The 21,651-nt window shown below is 33.9% G+C and overlaps 1 protein-coding gene across 3 annotated transcripts in view; it reads left to right on the plus strand.

Moving 5' to 3' along the window:
- Positions 1-4,084: 4,084 nt before the first annotated feature.
- Positions 4,085-21,651, plus strand: part of LOC126855087 (nuclear receptor coactivator 5-like) — a 36,998-nt gene continuing 19,431 nt past the window's right edge. For 2 of the 3 annotated variants that reach the window (XM_050602460.1, XM_050602461.1), the window contains exons 1-2: positions 4,085-4,226; positions 7,066-7,812. In XM_050602460.1, the coding sequence (XP_050458417.1) occupies positions 7,549-7,812 (264 nt within the window). In that variant the 5' untranslated portion in view covers positions 4,085-4,226; positions 7,066-7,548. Of the gene's footprint in view, positions 4,227-7,065; positions 7,813-10,136; positions 10,984-21,651 lie in introns of those variants that run through there. The other variant, XM_050602459.1, reaches the window with a different exon arrangement.

Below are 21,651 nucleotides of genomic sequence, written 5' to 3' on the forward strand. Positions count from 1 at the left end.
GGGAGAGGGAGAAAGAAAGGGAGAAGGAAAGAAAGAATGTCAATAAAGACGGATAGGAAAAAGAGAGAGAGAGAGAGAGAGAGAGAGAGAGAGAGAGAGAGAAATGTATAACATTGCCACCTTACATAGTCGCGAGAATGATGATGGATACGACATACTGAAACGACGCGCGAGAGCATACTTTAAATACATCTTCCGGTATAAGGTTTTTGCGCGAGAATGATTTGCGAAGCAAACGTTTGTGCGCCGGTCGTTCGGCAATGTTGACGATCTGCTTAGACACAACGTTTTTACTTATCTGATATTGATGTTTCGCATCTTCTCTTTCCGTATGTCTTTAATGCCAATATTATTTTCGGAGTAAAAAATTACGATCGCAACGTTCGATAAATGAGAAAAAATTATTTGTAGAAGCGTATAAACGATTGCAGGAATCAACGAGAAAATGTTTTGAACAAATTATTAATATTATCTAATTAAAAGGTATTTGTGTTTATTGCAAAGAAAATAGAAAACAGAAAAAATAAAACTTTGATTTGATAAAACATAAAAACCGCAAGTGTATAAATTTCTTTTTTTATATAATTAATTAAATTGATTCCTTAGTCAGATTTAATGTTATTTCTATAAATTTTTAATCGTCGAACCTTTCTGTCGTTATTTTCGGCAACTAAAATCTTTATCAGGAAGACATTATAACGTTATCTTTGAGATGGTGACAATACATAGCTCCTAAAAACGGTTTTAGTGTCACAGTTTCGGAATAGAAAGTAATCGATAGCAATAAAACGAGAATATTTTCTCACAATTAGCAATCGCTGTCTTAAGACGGATTTAAATTCTACAGCCACAAATGCATTACTCATCAAAATTTATTTTTTTTTTTCCATAAATGCGTTTTCTATTATTAGTCAATAATAAAATTTTTAAATTTTAAATATTTCAAAAATAAAGAGATTAAGAAGTGGCATTAATAAGTACTTAAAAGACGTTATTACTCAAACAATTTTACTTCAGGCATATTGAATATAGCGCTGCTTAATTATTCTCAAATGCTTTTCTAATGCACATGGAATGTCAATTGAAATTCTAGAAACAAATTAGTTATTAATCAAATATATAATATAGCAAATATATATATATATATATATATATATATGTACATATATAATATACAGGTAAATGTTATTCTCTCTATTTCTCTCGTACATTTCAACAAAACATAAGCTATGTCATATATTATTAGAATTCCTTGTATTGATTTCTTCAAGGTTCTCAAAAAAGCAGGCAGTTCTTTACTTCACAAAGGTACATTCACTTTTTCGAATTTAGTCCCAAACAATTAAATAATTATCTACCAACCGCTTTCTTTATATTACCAAGTGTACCTTTATCTTTAAACAAAAACCGATTTATTCTTGGTCCGTTTATTTGCAGTATTACATCGTAAATTTTCAATTGTAAAATCTTTTGAAATTACTTTCTGCATTGATCAGCATCAAGATAGATAGAAATTCCATCGATATGGCTTACATATCGAGATGCATATAATTTTATATATATATATATATATATATATATATATATATACATATATATATATATATATTTAGAATTTAACCATTTAAAAAAATTTAAAAAATGTTTTTTTCGAGAAAAATTTTCTTCGTAAATATTTTGCGCAATATACATTCTAAACGTGGCCGCCAGCATGCAGCACCACGCAACGTGCTAAGTTGCAATTCTCATTGCCACCCTTAACGCAGTGACATGCGATCGATAATTCGTGACTGAAGACATACCCGGGCGCAACCTGCGACAACATGCTTACCAGAAGGTGGTGAACCGAGACTATTCTCAGATATCGGCGTTATTGCTGAAGGTCGGTAAGATTGCAATAGAAAAAGTCGCACGGCGGAGGTGGTGCGTTTACACGGATAAGTACCGTACTTACATTTCATTTTCGCCAAATACTTCTTTCATTTCACTTTCTTTTCCACCCGATAGATGTCACTGTTCGCAACATTACACAATAGGGGTTGCAAAATTGAAGCTGCATCAGTGCGATGATTCTTTCGCCGGCATTCTTTACGTTCTCCTCGATCTGCATACATCATAAAATTAATTATCTTGATAGGAAAATTACTGAGTTGCTTGTGCAAATAGATATAGAATTTAGTGTTTATTTTTATCTTTTTCTTGTCTTCTCATACATTTAAATTATATATTTATATATAATTTAAATAACATTTATATAACATTTGTTTTACATAGATTTGCAATACGCTGCATTTAGAGTTAGCTGTAACAATTTTCTCACATTAGTATTATTGCGTTATATGGATGACCTTATATAGTATTACATTTTGATAGCGTAAGATAAATAACGCGTAATAATTATTAATATTATTATTAATTTTGCAAATTAATGAGATTTAGTTAAACATTTTTGGAAATTTTGTTTGTTTTACACATTTGATAAAAGTGATGTCGTATTCAAAAGATAATATTTTCTGGCTTTTCTGGTAAATAGAATAATTAACATAATCATATTGATAGTATCATTTTAAAAATACCAGTGCGATATGTAAAATAAAAGCAACTCACATTAAAAACAATTTAATTCAAATATCTTATTGCTTTAAGGAAAACATGACTATATTTAAAATCTAATAACTATAAAATATCCGAAAATAAAAATACTCTGTAATTTTGTGTACTATTTTATTATAATCTTTAAAATTATAAATTTATTTATTATAACATTTACTTTAATATTCTTTTTCTCTTTCAAAAAATATAATAAATATAATAAAGATATTATGTTTATATTGAATGTAATTTTTATTTTTCTTAGTTACTTTTTAAAATACTCAATATGCCGTATAATTTATAAAACGTCGTGACAGAGACGATAATTTCAGAGATTCAAACAAAACTACGTTTTCAAACCCGTTTCCTAAACAACTACGCGAGCAATAATAATAATAATATTGTCTAAATTCAAATTCAATTAATTTTTCTTTTAATTTTTCTCTTAAGAATTTTCCTATATGGTTTGTTTATAAAAAGTCATTTAAACTTAATGTTATCGCTCAATTAAGTTTTATATATATATAGTTTTATATATTTAATTCAGTATTTTCATCACTTAAATACAATCAAAATAAAGAATTAACAGATTAATAAAAATCATCCTGTCGTTATAATAGTATTAGTTGACGCTACGATAAAGCGAATTTCATATTTGAATAATCAAGTATTGGAATATTGACAGGTATACATGACAATACAGTGGATATTTTAAGAATGAAAAGCTTTAACTGTCTATACCGCGTCAATCGTATAACGAACAGTAGTAGTATAGTATTATTATTCCAGATCTCTTTAAATATACAAATTGCGAATAAATTCTAATATTTTCATTGATAATTATATTTTTGAAAAAGCTATGCCATTTCAGCAAAGTATTGGTAAATAAAATCTCATACGATGTCGCAATTAAATGACTCATCATACGATAGAGAAAATTATATATATATATATATATATATATATATATATATATATATATATATCAATTGCTAATATAGGAAAAACTTAAACGCATTTTGTATTCATGTCCATTAAAAACTAACTGGAACAAGAAGATTTGAGAACGTAATTATTGCACAATTGTTGCAAACCCGACAATTTTTACAATTAAATATATCACCTGTGCGATGAGCTAAGTGGCCAAGACTGTCATCTTTCGGAATTTCAGCCACGTGTCTCGCGTCTGCCTCCGATTATCCAGCGTCGCGGCGCGAAGCCTCGGCTGCGCCAGCGCAAGCGATCGATATCCCAGACCGCCGGGGTTTTCATCTGTCTGCGTGACGTCATGTTGCGCGAACCGAACCAAGAGACGACAGGGGCCGTAACCTGCCGAGGGTGACCGAGAACGGTGTGAGTCGGGTGGTGTGAGCAAGCGAGCCGTCGACGCGAGAACGGCTCGAGTATTACCGTCGTTTTAACGTAGTACGTCCACTACATCGTCGCCGAACGTTTCTACGCGGAAATCTTCTCGCGTCGCTCGCTAATCGCGTCCGCAAATCTTTCGATTTCTCGTGAGTTTCGTTCCAGTTCCAATCATCGAAACGTCATCCGCGCGCGAAAGTGACAGCTCCGAGTGGTGTGCCTCAGTCCCTGGAGAACATCGGAGGACACGACGCTCGGAAGAGAATTTCGTAAGTTTCGCGAATGTGTTGTGAGGGGAAATGAAGCGGAAAGATCATCGAGATGATTGACGTTTCAAAAATGTGCGGATGAATTTTTAATCGGAACGAAGGCGCAAGGTCGCGACGACCTTCGAGCGATCGTTTCACAGAATCGGTCCAGATTTCGCGTAGCGAAAGCGAACACGATCGGCTGAGATATTCGTCCTATCTGTCATGTCGCGATTCACTGTGCCTCGTTCGTCTGATAATGTTTTGCCGGCGCTTTCCACTGATGCGCGTACGATTTTCGCCGGTGCACGCAGTGGAGAGTGAACGAAGGAGAGCGGCACCGGCGCTCTCGTCTGATCACAGGCGAGCTGCAACCCCTTCGGGTCGCGGCGCAGCTGAGCTCGACCGGGCGCGACCCACAGCCCTACATTCGTGGTTGCGGCGTGACCTAACTTCAACTCACCCCACCTTAGACGAGCCTCGTCACCACCCTCTCTATTCCGAGAACACTGTCACAAAATCTTACGCATTGGCTTTTCCTCTCGTTAACCATGCACTTTTACGCAAATTAATCGATACATCATATGATCTATTTTTTATCTTATTCTCGTTAATATTATACTTCGAGAATATTTTTGTTATCGAAGAGAAACTTCTCTCGGATAAGCAGCTTCTAGAACCTTTTATTAATAGCTCTTGTGTGTTTGAAAACATTTTTTTTCGCAAAAATTATTTAATTTATATATTATTAAATAGATATATATCCGTATTTTTTCATTCCCTCTCTCTCTCTCTCTCTCTCTCTCTCTCTCTCTCTCTTTCTTTCTCTATAGTTTTAAATATAGTTACAAATAAGAAATGTGTTAAAGATTAGATTGTTTACGATGTAAGTTTAATTAATTATGTAGCTGACCTTGGCGAAAAATCAATCATGCGTATAACAATAGTCTAGGGACAACGCCTTTTGATGATAATGCCATTAATTAACGAACAAACGATTTGACGGCCGCAAGTCGACCTCATTATCATTTTAACGATTGTTACGATAACAATATCGTACCGCTGAATACGAGAACTTTATGAGAACGTCTACTTTAATATTCACTCAAGACACTATGACTGCAAGATACACTTCCGTATGACAGAGAGAGAGAGAGAGAGAGAGAGAGAGATGCACTTTCGTATTAACAGTTCGCCAAAGTGTCATATTCTTGATTAGTAGCTGCAACTTTTCTCAACTTTTAGATATTCTCGTAAAATGCGTTATCATTTTATGTTATTCGAATATGACAAGATTAAGATATATTAATATTTAATATTTAATAATTATGATATATAATATATGACTTTATAAAGAAACATTGCTTAAACTTTGCTTAATTTTATAATTAAATTATCAACGCGATAACGTACATTTATTGCGAATATAAATTTTACTCGAATAAAAACCAAAGCGTACGTATAATATTTTTGTTTTTGAGATTCTTACAATATCACGAGGGTCGAATCGTGAGTTATACAGAGTTTCGCGAGTAAATAAATTCAAGAAAGAAAAGATAGTTCTAGAGAACAAACTTTGAAGAATATCAGGTAAACAGTGCGCGCTACGAAGAAGAAAACATATAACGCATTAAATTCTTTGATTCGACAAAATTGAATTATCTTTCACGTAAACGACAAAGTTGAGTTTACGATAAGCGAGCAGGAAAAAATAGTTTCATAGCATTCGCGCAGCTTTTTTAGTGCGTGTAAACAACATCGGAGATCGACAGGTCATTGCGTTATGTTGGATTTATTACATATTACTGATTGAGAACGGTAATAAATTCGACGCACGTACCACTAATCGCGTACAATCGATGAAATCTCTATCATGTGTGTTGAAATTATATTATGTGGATAGCAGTCTTATTTAAATAATTGATTAACTTGTAGTTAAATTAATGGAATAATATCAATTTTCTACTTATTTAAGCACAATGACGAAATGCAAATAAATAATTTCAACTAATTAAAGTTACGAGTAATAAATAATTTCTATTAACAAAATTATATAATTAAAAAAAATTATTATTTAAATATGTAGAAAAACGAAACAAATATAAAATAAAAAAATAAATATATATATTTGATGCAAGCGAAGAAAAAGTAAAAAAGATTAACTATATTAAAGCTATCGTAATGACTTGTGATATTATTGTATTGAAACTATTAAAATAAACTTTACTTAAAATCTGAATTTAGTTAACGTATCTAATAATTTTTAAATAAATAATAAGAGCATAAATTGTCATTTATCATAGTTAAAATGCATTAGAAAGTTAAAATTAAACTTTAATTAAAATTAAGTGCCGAATTTTTGTATAATTTTTGTGCTCAAAAAGTTCAATAGTTAAATATTCTTTATATTTTAGACATAATGTTAGATACATATTTTATCTTATCATGTTATACAAAGTTATAAATATTTATTGACGGGTACAAGTTTTGAAGGAAGTCGTGATCAATAGTGTCAATATATACTTTGCGCTGTTATCAGTAATACATAGATATGATTTACTATTATGAAAGAAACATAAAATAATGTAAATATAAATATAATTGCACATATCTGTACATTCATATCAATTTACAAAGTATCATAGTTTGTAAATAATTTCTCAAACCGTAAAAAATATGTATAAATACTCTAAATCTACATATTACAAAATTATTTCTACCCAAACTAAATGTTTTTGCAATTAACAAAAATTAATTATCTCGTATCACACTATGCAACAATACAGATATAAAGAAAGTATACATTCGACATGTACAAAGAGGTGTCACTTTCAATCTTAATTGAATTTATTCTTATCAGTTTACAGATAGCCGTATCAACTCCACCGCACAACTCACTTCCCCGAAGTTAGCATACCATCCTCGTTATCAACAATACGTCAACGGTATTCCTCGTTGTACTTGCAACAGTAACGGTGGGGATACGCGGATCTCTCAAAACGAAAATCGCAAGTGGTCGAAAGAGGAGCTCGAAGTCAGAAACGAGCAGTGGACGCGGAAGAGTCGGGTCGTGAGAGTTCCGGGCGGTATAGCCTTTGATTGTGATGTGGTGGAGCCCCCCGGGGGGCCACGGGGGCAGGAGGTCAGAGGAAGATCGGTCGTGAGGGCAACAAGCACGGCTCGGCTGCCTCGAGGCGAGATCGCCGGTAGGGCGGAGGAGGAGGTAGGATGGTGTGACCTCCGGCGTCATCCCGCCCAACGCGGAGGTGGTGCTGGAGGTGGCGGAGGTGGCGGTGGAGTCGAGCAGCTGCTGCCCGACTCGGAGGAAGAGGAGTCGACGGCGATGTCGAGGCAGCTTCGAGGTGAACGGGACCACGTGAGCCGCGATTACCAAGAGGGCTACCTCGGTGACTTTCGGGATTTGCGCGATCTCAGGGATTTCAGGGACTACCATCGAGACCCACTCGGAGACATCAGAGACGATCGGGACGGTCAGGGACTCAGAGAAGGACCCGTTACCGGCAGGACTTATCGAGACGACTATCCGGAAGAGTACGATCATCGTCCTACCGTTGCATCTACCTCGGCGAATCTCACCAACAATCCGGTAAGTCGTAGCCTTTTTTTATGAAAGATGTTACACGTTAAATTATTCTTTCTAATGTCCAGTATTAAAAACTTTGATGCTACGATTGTTGCCAAAAATAATAATAATAATAATATTATTTTAAAAAATTATATAAACACTTGAATACGTGATATTTGACAAGAATTTTTAATCTTTATTGAGCAAAACTGTTTATCTGAGTCAACTATCAAAGAACAGGCAGACAGCAGTCTTGATCAATAATGATGAAACGTTTTTGTCAATATCTAAGTCATTGCATAACTTTTTTAATTAACGATTAAATCATCATTATTTTTTGATATTAAAATCAAAACATTTATGTTCTTAATTTTGATATTATTTCTAAATTAAGCATTAAAAAAAAAAAATCTCTGCGCAAAACATATGCGATACATAATATAATTCAGGGTAATTATAACTGGAAACATTTTATTTGTCTTATCGGTCAAATAGAACATTGCTCAGTGATAATGTCCATTTCTCTAAAACTCTTCCTCGGCGGCATTGTTTATTCTTGCAACTGCACCGTTGTGCAAGAAAAACGCGGTCGTTTCTATTAAAAACTCGCTCCCGTGAGCCCACTTAAAACTTAAACAGTTATTTATATAGCGTTAGCTTCCTCTTTTCTACAACGAACGAGGAATATATAGTTGTAAACTTGGACTATCAGCAAAAGTTTCAAATCCCATCGAAATTTATATCGTAGACAGTTTCCGCCTTGCATATTGGATCTTCTACACGATATCTGTTTATATATATATATATATATATATATATATACATATATAATATTTATTATATTTATTTATTTATATATATATATATATATATTAATTATTATATAAACATATATATATACTTTTTCATTAACAAAGTATTATTAATATCTAGTATTATATCTATAGTATTATATTTATAAGAGCTACAAGATGCACGATATTTTTTTACATATGATTAAAAACATTATAATTATTTATGCATATTTCTTATCACAATATGTTGTGCAAGAAAGTGTGTGATGTTTGCATTTGATGCGCCAACTCGAGTAACAAGACTGATTTTATGGCGCGACAGTTTCATTGATTGAAAGAAACTTCGTTCAAGTGACAATGTGTGTAAAAAATAACATCTCTTTGTCTGCAAATATATCGTTAGAATGCAATTTTTCCGTATTTTCATCGATAGACAAATCGTCGCAGTCATTTTAGAATATTGCGTGCATAGTATTGCACAATATTGCGCTTCGCCCAGATAGACCCCATCAGTATTTATATTAGAACCCTATATCTTGTTACATAAAGATTTCACTTCAGCCGTTATATGCTCCGTGCTTTCTTATCGAACATTAAATTCGAATTAACTTAACCGTTGATTAATATCATCGTTACGACCTGCAATAACTGCGGACTAGGCGATACCGCTACCACGTGCGCGTACACATTAATTCTGGAATTCCATATAATCGTTCCATGACTCGCTTCATCGCGAAGAAACACGTGCTTATTCATATTATTTGCAAGCTTTTATGCCCGCGTCTCAATCGTGATTGTTTTACGCACGGATAATCAAGACAGAATCGCTCAGGTCCGGTAAACTAATTTTGTTTTTTTACATAAACAAACTTTAATTTATGTTTCATAAATAGAAAACATGCTCTATACTTTTTGTTCTGTAATATTTTAAAATTTTTGTAACAGTGTATGATAAGATACGCGCATAAAAAATAGAATTTTATTATAAATTATAATATTTTAACCAAAGAGAGAAAAATTATTGTCGATTAAGAAATGCTGATACAATATGATTACATTAATAACGTTCATTTATTATTTATTTATTTATTTATAACGTAAAACACCATAATTTATCTTATGTAAAAAAATTGCTATCAAAGTATACATGCAATAATATCATCAAATAAATTATAAATAAGTATATATATATATATATAAGGTCAATTTTAGTCTAGTTTGCATAAAAGAGACTTTTGCATAGATTTAACATAGGATACACTTTAAAGCTATTCTTTACAAATGCTATTTGTCTATTCTGTAGTTGATGGGCCTTACTTAGTCGTAAACAATTTTATTTGCGCGGAGCTAGCTCATGTACCAAGTTTTCCTTAAACTCGAAAGGAAGTCAAATATATTACAGGACGAAATATATAGGTATAGGAAAACACGAGGGGTGTCTTTGAGAATGAAGGATTGACCTATTTGATTATAGTGCTCGCTTTAGACTCTCTTTGGCATCCACGGTAATCGGTATCGGCGCTCTTCATTTAGCGTTCTTATATCTTTCAGGGTGGGACGTATTCTCGCTACCGTGTTTGCTGTATCTTCTCATTTGTAGCTGCATTCATCGTCCGTTCTTTCCCGCTGTTCGCTTCTCGAGAGTCAGACTCGCTAATGAGAGGGACGAGAACCCGGAGGGCGAGAGATGACGGAGATGACAAGGTGGAAAATGGAATCTGCCCTCTCGGACGACGCTTTTTTAGCGAGTGAATATGACTCACGATATGCGAAAATGGGTCAGTTCTCTACGCGATAACGCGATTCCGATATATAAATTTGCTCGAATATAATAGAAACTGTCATTTATTTAGTTTTTAGCAAAATGCAAATATGATAAATAATTCATTTAATTTTATTACCTTTTAAAAAATTATAGATATCTTACAACATAATATTACACAACTCACTTTTATATTTTGCAATTAAGAGATGCTGTCATATTCATCGCGAGGCCACGAACGCAAAATTAAAAGTATTTTTGTTTGAGCAACGGTACCTCGTGGAGAGATTAAGTGATTTTTTCGTGGCTCGCGAGATGAGTTGTCAAGTTGAATCTGATGTTTGTAATTACACTGATATATATCTTCGCATAATCATACTATTGCACGGCTGTTCGTGCGAGTTGTTCGACTATGGCGAGCAATTATTTTGCTGTCATTTGATTTGTCCTAGTCAAGTCGAGAATGTCGAATGATTTGATTTCTTTTAGTCTCTTTAATATTGATATACTTTTGTTTGTAGATCTTAAATCTACACTTTATCTTCAAAAATTGAAATTAATTCTGCATTATTTAATTAATTTTTTTAATATTTAAATTGTGTGTATTGACAAGTTATGCTTCTTTTTTATTATCAAAATTTTTAAGCATTTAAAGCTACGTTTCATATGCTTCCGAGATAATAATAAATATGTGGAATTTATACGTTTATAATCAAAATATTCAAATTACTCATATGCATCTATTAATAACATTTTGTTTAAAAAAATCTATTGTCGCCGAGATGATTAGAATCCATTTGCTTCGATCATTTTATTGAGATGTTGATCAGTTTGTCGACTTATCGAATGGTAATAACGCCTTCCGTTCGTGACCATCCGCGAGAATCGCGCGCCTTCTTTAATCGATATCGTTAGGTAACGACACGGGCGTGTTCGCATCCATCACTTCGCGCATTTATTATTAAACCCTTTACTTTCATTGATTCAAGAATCCCGCATGCTTCGTAATCGTATGTCTGTAATTATATAAATGTCAGCCGCGCGCGCATTATATTCGCAACATGTAACGTGTATACATGATAATCGTGCGTAAATTTAAAAGAGACCCGCGGATCCATAACGAACTATTGATCGTCATGGCTTACCAGCTAGATCAGCTGTCTTTTCGAATTACCGTGACCAACAATTAATGCGCGAGATACAACGAATAAACATGCCGTTTGAAAGTGAAAATTGCACAGCGGGGAAAGAGGGTGAGGGCAGTGCCAGAAACATCGCCAGAAAATCATATCGCCGAATATGTAATTATTTCTGCGCGCGCGCGCTCGATTGTTCGTGTATTGTCAAAGTTTCCGATGTATTACGCGCGCGGATGCCAGTATGTTTATGTGTGTGCGTGACAATGTGTGTTTATGCGTCATATATACTGCACTGCAGCGAGCGGAAATCGAATCTACGACCCTTTTACCGATGATATTCTGCCGTGCTCTAGAAACTTTATGAAGTTGGATATTTCATCATATTAAATATTTTTAACTTTATTGTTTACAAATAACAACCAGAAATGTTTTTAAGAAGGAACTGGACGAATCAGCTACGTCAAAAGTTAATAAATTTAGTACAATTCAAGATTCATGAATTTGACATTGTGCACAAAGCACTTTATTTTAATTTTTTTGAAAAAAATGGGATTAATAATTAGAATAATTTCAGGAATAATACAACTATAAAGTTTATTGTAGATTGTATCAAATTAATTGGCGGCATACGAGACACTTTGAGTGTAGCAATGTATTTAAGGAATATTTTTAAATGCAAATTTAATTACAACTTGTTGTAACAATTAAAATTAAATGAGCATTTATTTGCATAAATTGTATATATCACGTATCTTTTTTAGCGAGGTAATGTAATTCAGCCGTGAGACTTACTATGGAATTTGATGAGGAAGTCCGCTGTGAAAAATTTCGATTAACATAGGGTTGCGTTAGCATTAACATCTAATTGCCGCAATGCGCGCATGTATAACTCGAAAGTGGAGCATTGTTATTACTACCGCACGCAATTAATATCTTTCGATCTGCATGCGAAAAAGCGAGCTATTACCCTTATAATAGTTTCTCTGCTCCGAAATATGTACGAGCAACGTATCGGAAAGATTTTAAAGTATCGGGCCACCCACATTCGTTTCTCCGCCGAGAATAATCCAATTGGTTATTTATTTGTAAATTTATAGGATAATAATACCGCGATAATGCAACGCCCATTCTTTATGCTTAATATAACGGAAAAAAAAAGTAAGAAGGAAAATAGCATGATTCTTGAGCACTCAAATATCGAATAACATATTCTTTAGCGTTATGTCAAGATGAAAATACAAAGAAAGACAAATTTAAATCCATAAAATAAATTATTTGTCAAGATTATGTGATTTATTATCATAGGTAGTTCTTCGATCGTTTTTTTTTGCATATGTTAAATATGAATGTTTTAACTCAAAATTAAAAATATATATTTATAAAAAAAAATAAAAATAATTTTATAAGAAAAATACATCTAAAGGCTCTACAGCAATAAACATATTAAAAATCATGATAAGCGTACGCGTAAAAACGTCATCGACGGACGAGCGGAAATCGATGAAAAGGCGGATAAAGAGCCGTAGGTAGAGACGGTCTCTCATCGTTTCCAGCTAAGAGTTCTTCAGGGTAGTGGGTCTCTGTGGCTGTGGCAGGTCCCCGGACCCGGTTCTAGCGAATATAGGTCAGTGTACAAGTGGGCAGGAGCAAAACGGCTGGATTTTTGCCCGCGAGCATGTCTCGATCCTTCTGGACCAAGTCTGGTTTAGTGTCGGGGACTGCTAACGGCCAAACGGGTTTGCACGTGAGCTCCCTTCCTTCTTCCCGGCTCGCCACTCCCCTCGTTTTCTTCTACCGAGAAAAGATTCCGGAGAGAACCATGTCTCTAGGGGCCGGCGAAGATCACCATCGAAATTATTGTTAATAGGCCGCTGCGAGTGTATCGCGAGGTATATCAACGTGAGCCTCTGGCTATTTATGAGCCTCACAGAATTCGTCTAATGTGTTGTATCTTAATGCCTTTAGTAATTAAATACTTATTGCTCTCGATTCGTGTCGTATCTTGTTTCAAATGGTAAGACTTGTCTGACGAACAAAAAAATTGCGACGGCCAATAATGATCCAGACAAATCGAGAAGATCGACTTTAAATTTAGCACTACAAATTTTATCGTCCTGTCCTTGCCATTCTTTCAATATGTTCCTTACAAAATATTTATTTTTATAAATACTTGTACTATTATTTTTAACTCTAATAAAATCTGTGTATTATAGAAAGAGAGAGAGAATAATAATTTCAGGTTTCTGAGTAAGGATGACATGTACTGTGATTAATAGCTTATGACGTTGCCTGAAGATTAAAAACAAGTTTTTGTCATAATTTAATTTTAACATTGTAATATCCAAAGTCATATTAAGGCGATTTCGAATATCTCACGTCTCGTTAAATGGCAAGAGGCAATCTATACTATTAAGGTGCGACACGTAGCACTTGAGTACTCGTTGGCGCATAGCCAGTAAGGATCAAGCCAGAACGGTATATCGATCTTTGATTGTGTCATGCTCATCTCTCTCTTCTTTGTGACCATGAATTCTGATTTGGAATTCGCAGTTGCATTTTGATCCTTTATTCCGATACTTCCTCGAGTGCGTGATGCATCTGCTAAAGCGATATGTTTTTGCCATTATAAATGGTGTATAATGAGAAAGCAAAAATTATAATCGCGTAAATTGCAGAAATATTGCGATTATATTCACTATTTATCATATAACACATTCTTAACAATAGTTAAAATATTTGACATACTTGCGATCTTTCTTGATATGGTTGAATAGACGTGCTTAATATATCGCCAGACTTAAGAACAGTATATGCACTAATTATATAGAAATTTTATGATCAATTAAAGCAAGATTTCTCTCTTATTTTTTTTTTATTTTTAATCTTGAATTCTTTCTAAAATAGCCCGTCTTTTTATATCCTATACTTTTATGCATTTTAATTTGTGGCTTATTTGCGTGTATAGATTCTGATATTGCCAATGTGTAAATGATGAGAAAGTATGTATCTCGCTTCACACACGTCAACCGCTATAAACTTCATTGAAAAGTATTACTGATTTAACGCTTCGCATTTCCTGCTTTCGATTCGGAGCAGGGCGCACCAGCCGATAACATGTTTTCAATAAATAGAACCGATCAAGTCGACCGTAGGTGCAACGCGGAACCGAAGCGCTTAGCAACATATTTATAGAACTCACTACTTTCAAATTAGCAATCCCGATCCGAGCAATCCCGGGTTGTTTATGACAACATTTCTCATTATCCAATCACCAGCTGAACATCAGTTTGCTCAATATTTTTAGCTGAACCCCAAACTATCTAGTCGAATAAATCAATTATTTCTTTTTTCATTCAATATTGCACACAAGATATATAATTAAGAAATAATATATAGTTAAATAAAATTTATTTATATAATTTTTATCAAACATATATATATATATATATATAGTTTAAATATAATAAAGAATTAAAAAATACCACGAATAAATAGAATAGGACAATAGATTGTACGTTGATTACACCGGCAAGAAGGACGCAAAAGAAAAAAAATAATTTGAAAGGATGAAAAAGAGCAGGCGTGATCGCGAGGCAACACCCAGGGCCCCTTTGTTGTCCTAGTCTGGCTACACATTTAGATTGTATTTTGTTATAGCACACACAGACACATTCACACATACACAATAGTTACACTTTTTCTTCCCTTCCTTCGACTTGCAGTTCTTAAAACACGTTTTAAGCCACATATCCTTTCCGCTCCGCGCCACCCTAGACTCACACATACAGTTCTCTATGCACGCATTATGCGTTGTACGGCCAGTGATGGGATTAAGGAAAGATAAAAAGGAAGAGATATTTATTAAAGTTTATCTAATTAATAAGTTACATTAAAATTTATATTATTATATTATTTTATTGTTATTAAATGGATAAATTTCAACAAGAATATTCAAAAAATCTTAAAACGTAAATTAACAATTATTATTTTATAGTCATTTATTCATTATTATTTGATTATCATTTTATTATCACTTATGTACAAAATATCTATTTAAAATCATTACGTCAATGTCATATTATTCAAGTCGATGTAATATCGTGGTTTAGAGCCAACTCTACCTTCAATAAGAAATCGACGAGAGGCTGTTTTAAGCATCGCGCAAAACGTCGTCGCCGTGCCATCGGGAGGATGACTACGGCGGCGGCGATGGTGGCGGCGGCTGACGCCGCTTCTGTCCGCTACACCTGCGGAATTAGCCGCGAAAAAAAGCCTTCGGTGAGCCGCGTGCCTCCGAAATTGCGGAATTATTATTCTTCTCGGAATGCCCTGACATGAGTGTCGCCGGGTTGCATTAAAGAGGACGTGCAAGGTGAACAACGACGAGAGGGAAAGGGAGAAAACACGTTGAGCGAGACGAATCGAGAGGAGGGAGAAGAGAATTGACGCAGACTCTTTCTCTCAACGGGATAAGCACGGGGGCCTTAGGACTTCCCTTTTCATGTGTGATCGCGTTATGCCTCTTGGCCAAGTAGACGGGCACGAGCTAACAATCGAACGTGCACTCTCTTGTGCACCTGATCGGGTTCCTGCCGCTTAATTGGAAGGATCCACGAGGAGGATGGGGATATTGTATGTTGGCGGACAAGAGTCGCGTGAAACACGCGAGGAAGTGGCACGATCGCGGTCTTAAGCTTGATAGAAGCGCTACGCTCGACAGCGAGATGGGGGGTTTTCGCGGCGCGATAAGCAGACTGGGGGCGCAAGGTGCATCGGGTCGTTAGCTCGGTCGTTAACTGCCGGAGTTGTCTCGTTCGTGGCCAAAGCGTGTTATGTAATGAGTTAATGCCATAGAAGAGGTTGTAACATTCTTTTTTTCCACTTCCGCGGGCAATCAGACGCTCTTTGCATTTTTACCCGCCCCCTAAGAGGATTAAACGCGCCTTGTGCACGCCGGCTGTTCTTGTTGCCTTCGAGAAGCACGTGGCGTTAAGAAACGATTAACTATTCCTGATAGTACCGAGTCGTATAATGTTTATGATCATAACGTTACTGCCTCGAAAAATTATACACAAAAAATATTAAAATTAAAAGATATTTTTATATGGAATATATATATATATATATATATATATATATATAACATATATATAATTTACTATTTAATTGCTAAATATCAGATCAGTCATAAATAGCAAATTAAGAGACTAGAGCGTCATATATATATATATATATATATATATATATATATATATATATATATATATATGAAACTTTTTAACTAATTCAATTTTTTTGCGAATTTAATTTATTATCGCGCAACTGCGATTATAGATAAAAATATAAGCAATGATTTTGAAGTTATAATTTATATACTGCGCTTTGCAATTCAACGAAAATTATATGCACACATTACGAGCTGGTTATATATATGTATATGTGCATACTAATTTTAACGAAGAAACTTTTTAGTATATCTCTCTTTATGTTCTTTAAGTGCTTATAATAATTTCCTGTCTAAATGCGTGCCCCGTATGTCGTTGCAGATAAGATGCGCTATAAATAACATCATCACGCTTCATTGGATTTCTATTTAACTCGTTATCGTATTATAAATTATTAACTACAAATATGCCACAAGTTATAATTGTCTGTTAAAGATAAGAATAGTTTCAAAAATTTAAGAAACAAATTTTAGAAATTTTAAGAGAAAAAAGTTTAAACCCTTACAAGTTAAAATTCTAAAATTTTTTAAACATTTAATGTATTCTATTTATTTACAAAAGATCAAGAAATTTCAAAAAAATTCTGCGAACCTATCGAAACGACATAGCCGTATTGTTGTGGCCGGCGCGGTGGTCGCAACGAGAGACCGCAAGGATCGAGTCGGTTCAGGGATCCTTACGTAAAATATCGTAGTGGTATCCGGCGAGACGGTCGAATATTATTTCGCCTCGTAAAGATTCTGATGAGAGCACGGGACCAGGATTATTTAATGACGTGTGTATCTCCGATGCACGCAGGTATAAAAGTAAGTAGGGTGGCGCGCGGAGATTAAGGCGGGACGAGAGGAGAAAAAACGAAAGCAGGTATTTTACCTTAGGTATGCGAGTGCTTTATGGGCAACACACCATTAAAAAAATATAGCTGTATGAGTAGGTGGACTGTATGTTTGTGTACTTGAGTATATTCGTTTCAAAACTTCGAATAAATGACAAGGGATTGAAACGGGCTGACCTCTCTCATCCAAAAGTTTCCTTTCCCTTGCATTCCCTTATATTCCTGTATATATGCCTCTTCTCTCTGTACCTACAGGTAAGAACTTTTACTTTTACTCTTCAGGTAAAAGCAAACCATCAACATTTTAAATAATGTTGAAGGGATAGAAAATGATGAGGTAGAAATATCTCAAGATGGATGAGAAGGCGTTTTCGGTCCTGCAAGTCGATTTTTTGACCAGTTATTTACCGCTCTTGGAAACAGATATTCTACCTGTGCTAAAAATATACGCAACGATCGCGTATTTTATCAGAAATTCTCATGAAATATTAATATCCTTTTTTACACATTACAAGTTTGTGAACTCCACAAAACACATATTTTAACCTAATTCTTTTATAAAATCATACATCATATAAGAGATTGTGACATAAGATTGGCAAATAAACAAAAATTCTGTCAAGCATTTATTCGATCAAGAAATTTTTAATTAAAGAATAACTGGATAATTATCAAACAACACAGTAAAATCTTATATTAAATTTTTATATATTGTAACTTTAATTAATATAATATAAAAAAATATTATTAATTATGTAATATATAATTATGTAATATATAATTTTTTAATATGAAGATATCAGGATTTTATATCGATGAATAAAAAGAAAAAAACGTATTGGAATAATATGTATATAAGATAAAACGTCGCTCATTTCCGCACAAAAATAAATTGATGCTTGACATGCAACATTGTTGACGTTTATGATTCGTTAAGGAAACCGATTGTATCAACGTTAACAAGTTTATTGAAATCTTTCTGGCGAGTAATGCACGACGCAATGATAAACGTTATAGATGTGTCGGTAGATTATTATGTGACGGCTATATCGTTTTCTCGTTTATTTATAAACATTTCTGGAATGTTAAGTGATGATGACATTTATATTATATTAAACCATGAGTTTTTGAAGTTTCGAAATCCATTATTCTATAAAAACTTCAGGCAATTCATCTTTAAGAAATTATAAAATTCATTATGTAAGACAAGTTTTTTATTATTATTATTTTTTTTTTTGACAGTTTATAGTTACAAGACATTTTAGTCGGTCATTCTTCAATTTATTTAGAAACTAAAAATATAAGATAGTTACATGATATTAAGAATTATTATTTTTTTCTTTTTTTTGACAGTTTATAGTCACAAAACATTTTAGTCGGTCATTCTCCAATTTATTTAGAAACTAAAAATATAAGATAGTTACATGATATTAAAAATGAAAGATCTTTGAAATCATCTAAAAGCTAATGTTGTAACCGAGCCGCATCGAACATTAATATGACAGATCATTAAGATTATTTTAACAAAAGCTTATATAATATGTTTACTAATTTATTTAAATATTTCAAAAAAAGATTGTCAATATTTCAGATCTTATGAAATTATTATATAAGCTAAATAGCTGAATTTTAGCCAAAATTCTCTGGATTCTTAGTAATCGGAGTCTCTCTACACTCTTGGCGCACTAATGGTGCGTCTAAGACGCTTAAGGCGAATAAAATGAATTTTGAGGGGCGGCGCGGAATCAGCAGAGATGCGCTAAGCATTGGCTCCGAAAGGCAAAGGAAGAGGGCGAAAGTTTCGAGGCCGACTTACGACCGCTTCTTGCTAGAAACGCATGAATAATGCAACAATTGGTCGGAGAGACGACGAGCCTTTGTTTTCGCAGGCCCTTCGTTACCGGCCGCCAAATTGCTCGCGAGCTATCCACATCGTCGGCTAGTCACCGACCAATTTCGGGCACAGGCAGCACCTATCTTCCTCACGCTATCGCGATCTTGCCTTCCTCGTGCATATAGACCTGAGGAATAATTAACAATTATGGGTGGATACTAGTCTATGTTGCAGCTGCACTTTGCACGCAGAAGGCTGTCAAGGAGATAGATATCCCTTTCCAGGAAGCGCCTGGAAGACGCACCGGTAAATTAGAGCATGAAGGCTCTGCGATTAATTGTTGATGGCCTTCTGTTTTCATTTTTCTTTTACAAACTGCCGCCGCTGTCTTTTTGGAAAGATGTTTCTAAAGTCTCTTTTCGATTTTATAATATATGATACATTCGAATCATAACGGTTCTTTCTCTGTAAAATGAAATTTTTTTACATAATAGTTAAAATCAATTTATGATTTTTTTCTTAATATATATTATATATTAGCATATAGTTATATAGTATGTACGGAAATTACATATACGATATAATATAATCTTTTTTTTTAATTTTCATACGACAAATAAAAATGCATTTTTTTCTATTAGCGTATGCCAATATATATTTGTATATCTATTGCATATATTTATTCGTAATATATACTTTATCTCACAAATCATATTAAATTCTCTCCGATATATTTTCAATCCGCAATCACTATCAGGATAACAAGGAGCATCCTGTTACATGCATTTTACTGCAGGATATTTACACTATGTCAAATCGGAAATCACCAGCGATCCCAATTTTGATTGAAATTGAGACCGAATGGTAGCTTTGTGAACGTTTTCCGATAAAAGTACACGTGTGTGAGATTTGTACTTAAACAAATATACACATATGTTTTAACATACGCTAGCAGACAAAATATTTAATACACATTTTCATTTGTCGCATAATGGTTAAAAAAAAAATGGTTAAAAAATATATATATGCGCCAACTAGAGAGAGAGAGAATGTGTAAAGATATAAAGCCCGATAACTTCCTTCCGTCTATCGATTGAATATATCGTATATATCCACTTGCAGAACAGCAACATTGCTTCTTATCGGGATATTGGCGTAGGTCGGGCTAAGAGCGGGCGGATTCGCCCCTTCGGCCGTTCTGATGGCAGATTGCAGTCGCAAGCTCGCCTTCGTTACGCCCGACCCACATAGAGCCTGCTCCGAAAACCGGTAACCAAGTTCTCTCCGGAATTAATGGAATTCGGCCAAATACCGAAGATCCAAATTCGGCTCCCTTCGCATTGATTATCGTCCAGTTCACTTTCAGGGCCGTTGCTTTTCTGAACGTCAGCTTAATACGCAGATCATCTTATTGTATCTCCCCATCTATCTTACGAATAGTATTATATTAATTGCATCTAGTCGGAGATTTGAATCAAATCGATTTCCTCTAAATGATAAAACGGAAAAGTGTCCTTTGTTCATTGAGTTTTTACTATTCCGAATAAATAATATATAAAAACTATTTTTGTATATTTATAGAGTTAAAATATGAATTTATTGGAATTATTTCGCGATTTTGTATTAATCTACAATTATATATAAATTTGCAATATAAATATACTCTAATCTTTTTGCAAGTGACCTAATTTTTTTTTAGTGCCACAAATTAGACGTCAAAAAATTGCATATCTAATTGCTATATCAATTCATCTATTCGATACAAAATGTGTAAACAAATGACAATTATATTGTTACGTTAATAATATCCATCTAAAATTTAGGTGATTAATTAAATAGAAAAATCAATTTTATCTCAAATGATGCAAAAACTCATCCTCGAAATCCAAAACGAGATAAATTTTTACGGTACATCCGTAATATATTAATATATTAAATATATATATATATATATATATATATATATATATATAATAATGTATATATTAATAATATATATATTAATTATACATACATAAAATCCGTATGTATAAATCAGCTGTATAAATCTCAAGATTTCTTAAGGACATATCGTACTTATTTGTCACGAGAGCATCAGCGCGAGAACTCGCAAAACAGGAAACGGAAGAACCGTGGAAGTAACAAGGAAGTGACAGAAGAAGGAAGGCCTCAGTGCTCCCGGCTAATAAAGAATTTATAGTTCTTGTTACCAGTATGGTTTTCTACGAATTAATGTTAATTATCGGCCTGGCCGCGTACCGCGTGGTAAAA

The sequence above is a fragment of the Cataglyphis hispanica genome, chromosome 15 (assembly GCF_021464435.1).
Source record: "Cataglyphis hispanica isolate Lineage 1 chromosome 15, ULB_Chis1_1.0, whole genome shotgun sequence".
Classification (NCBI taxonomy): Eukaryota; Metazoa; Arthropoda; class Insecta; order Hymenoptera; family Formicidae; genus Cataglyphis; species Cataglyphis hispanica.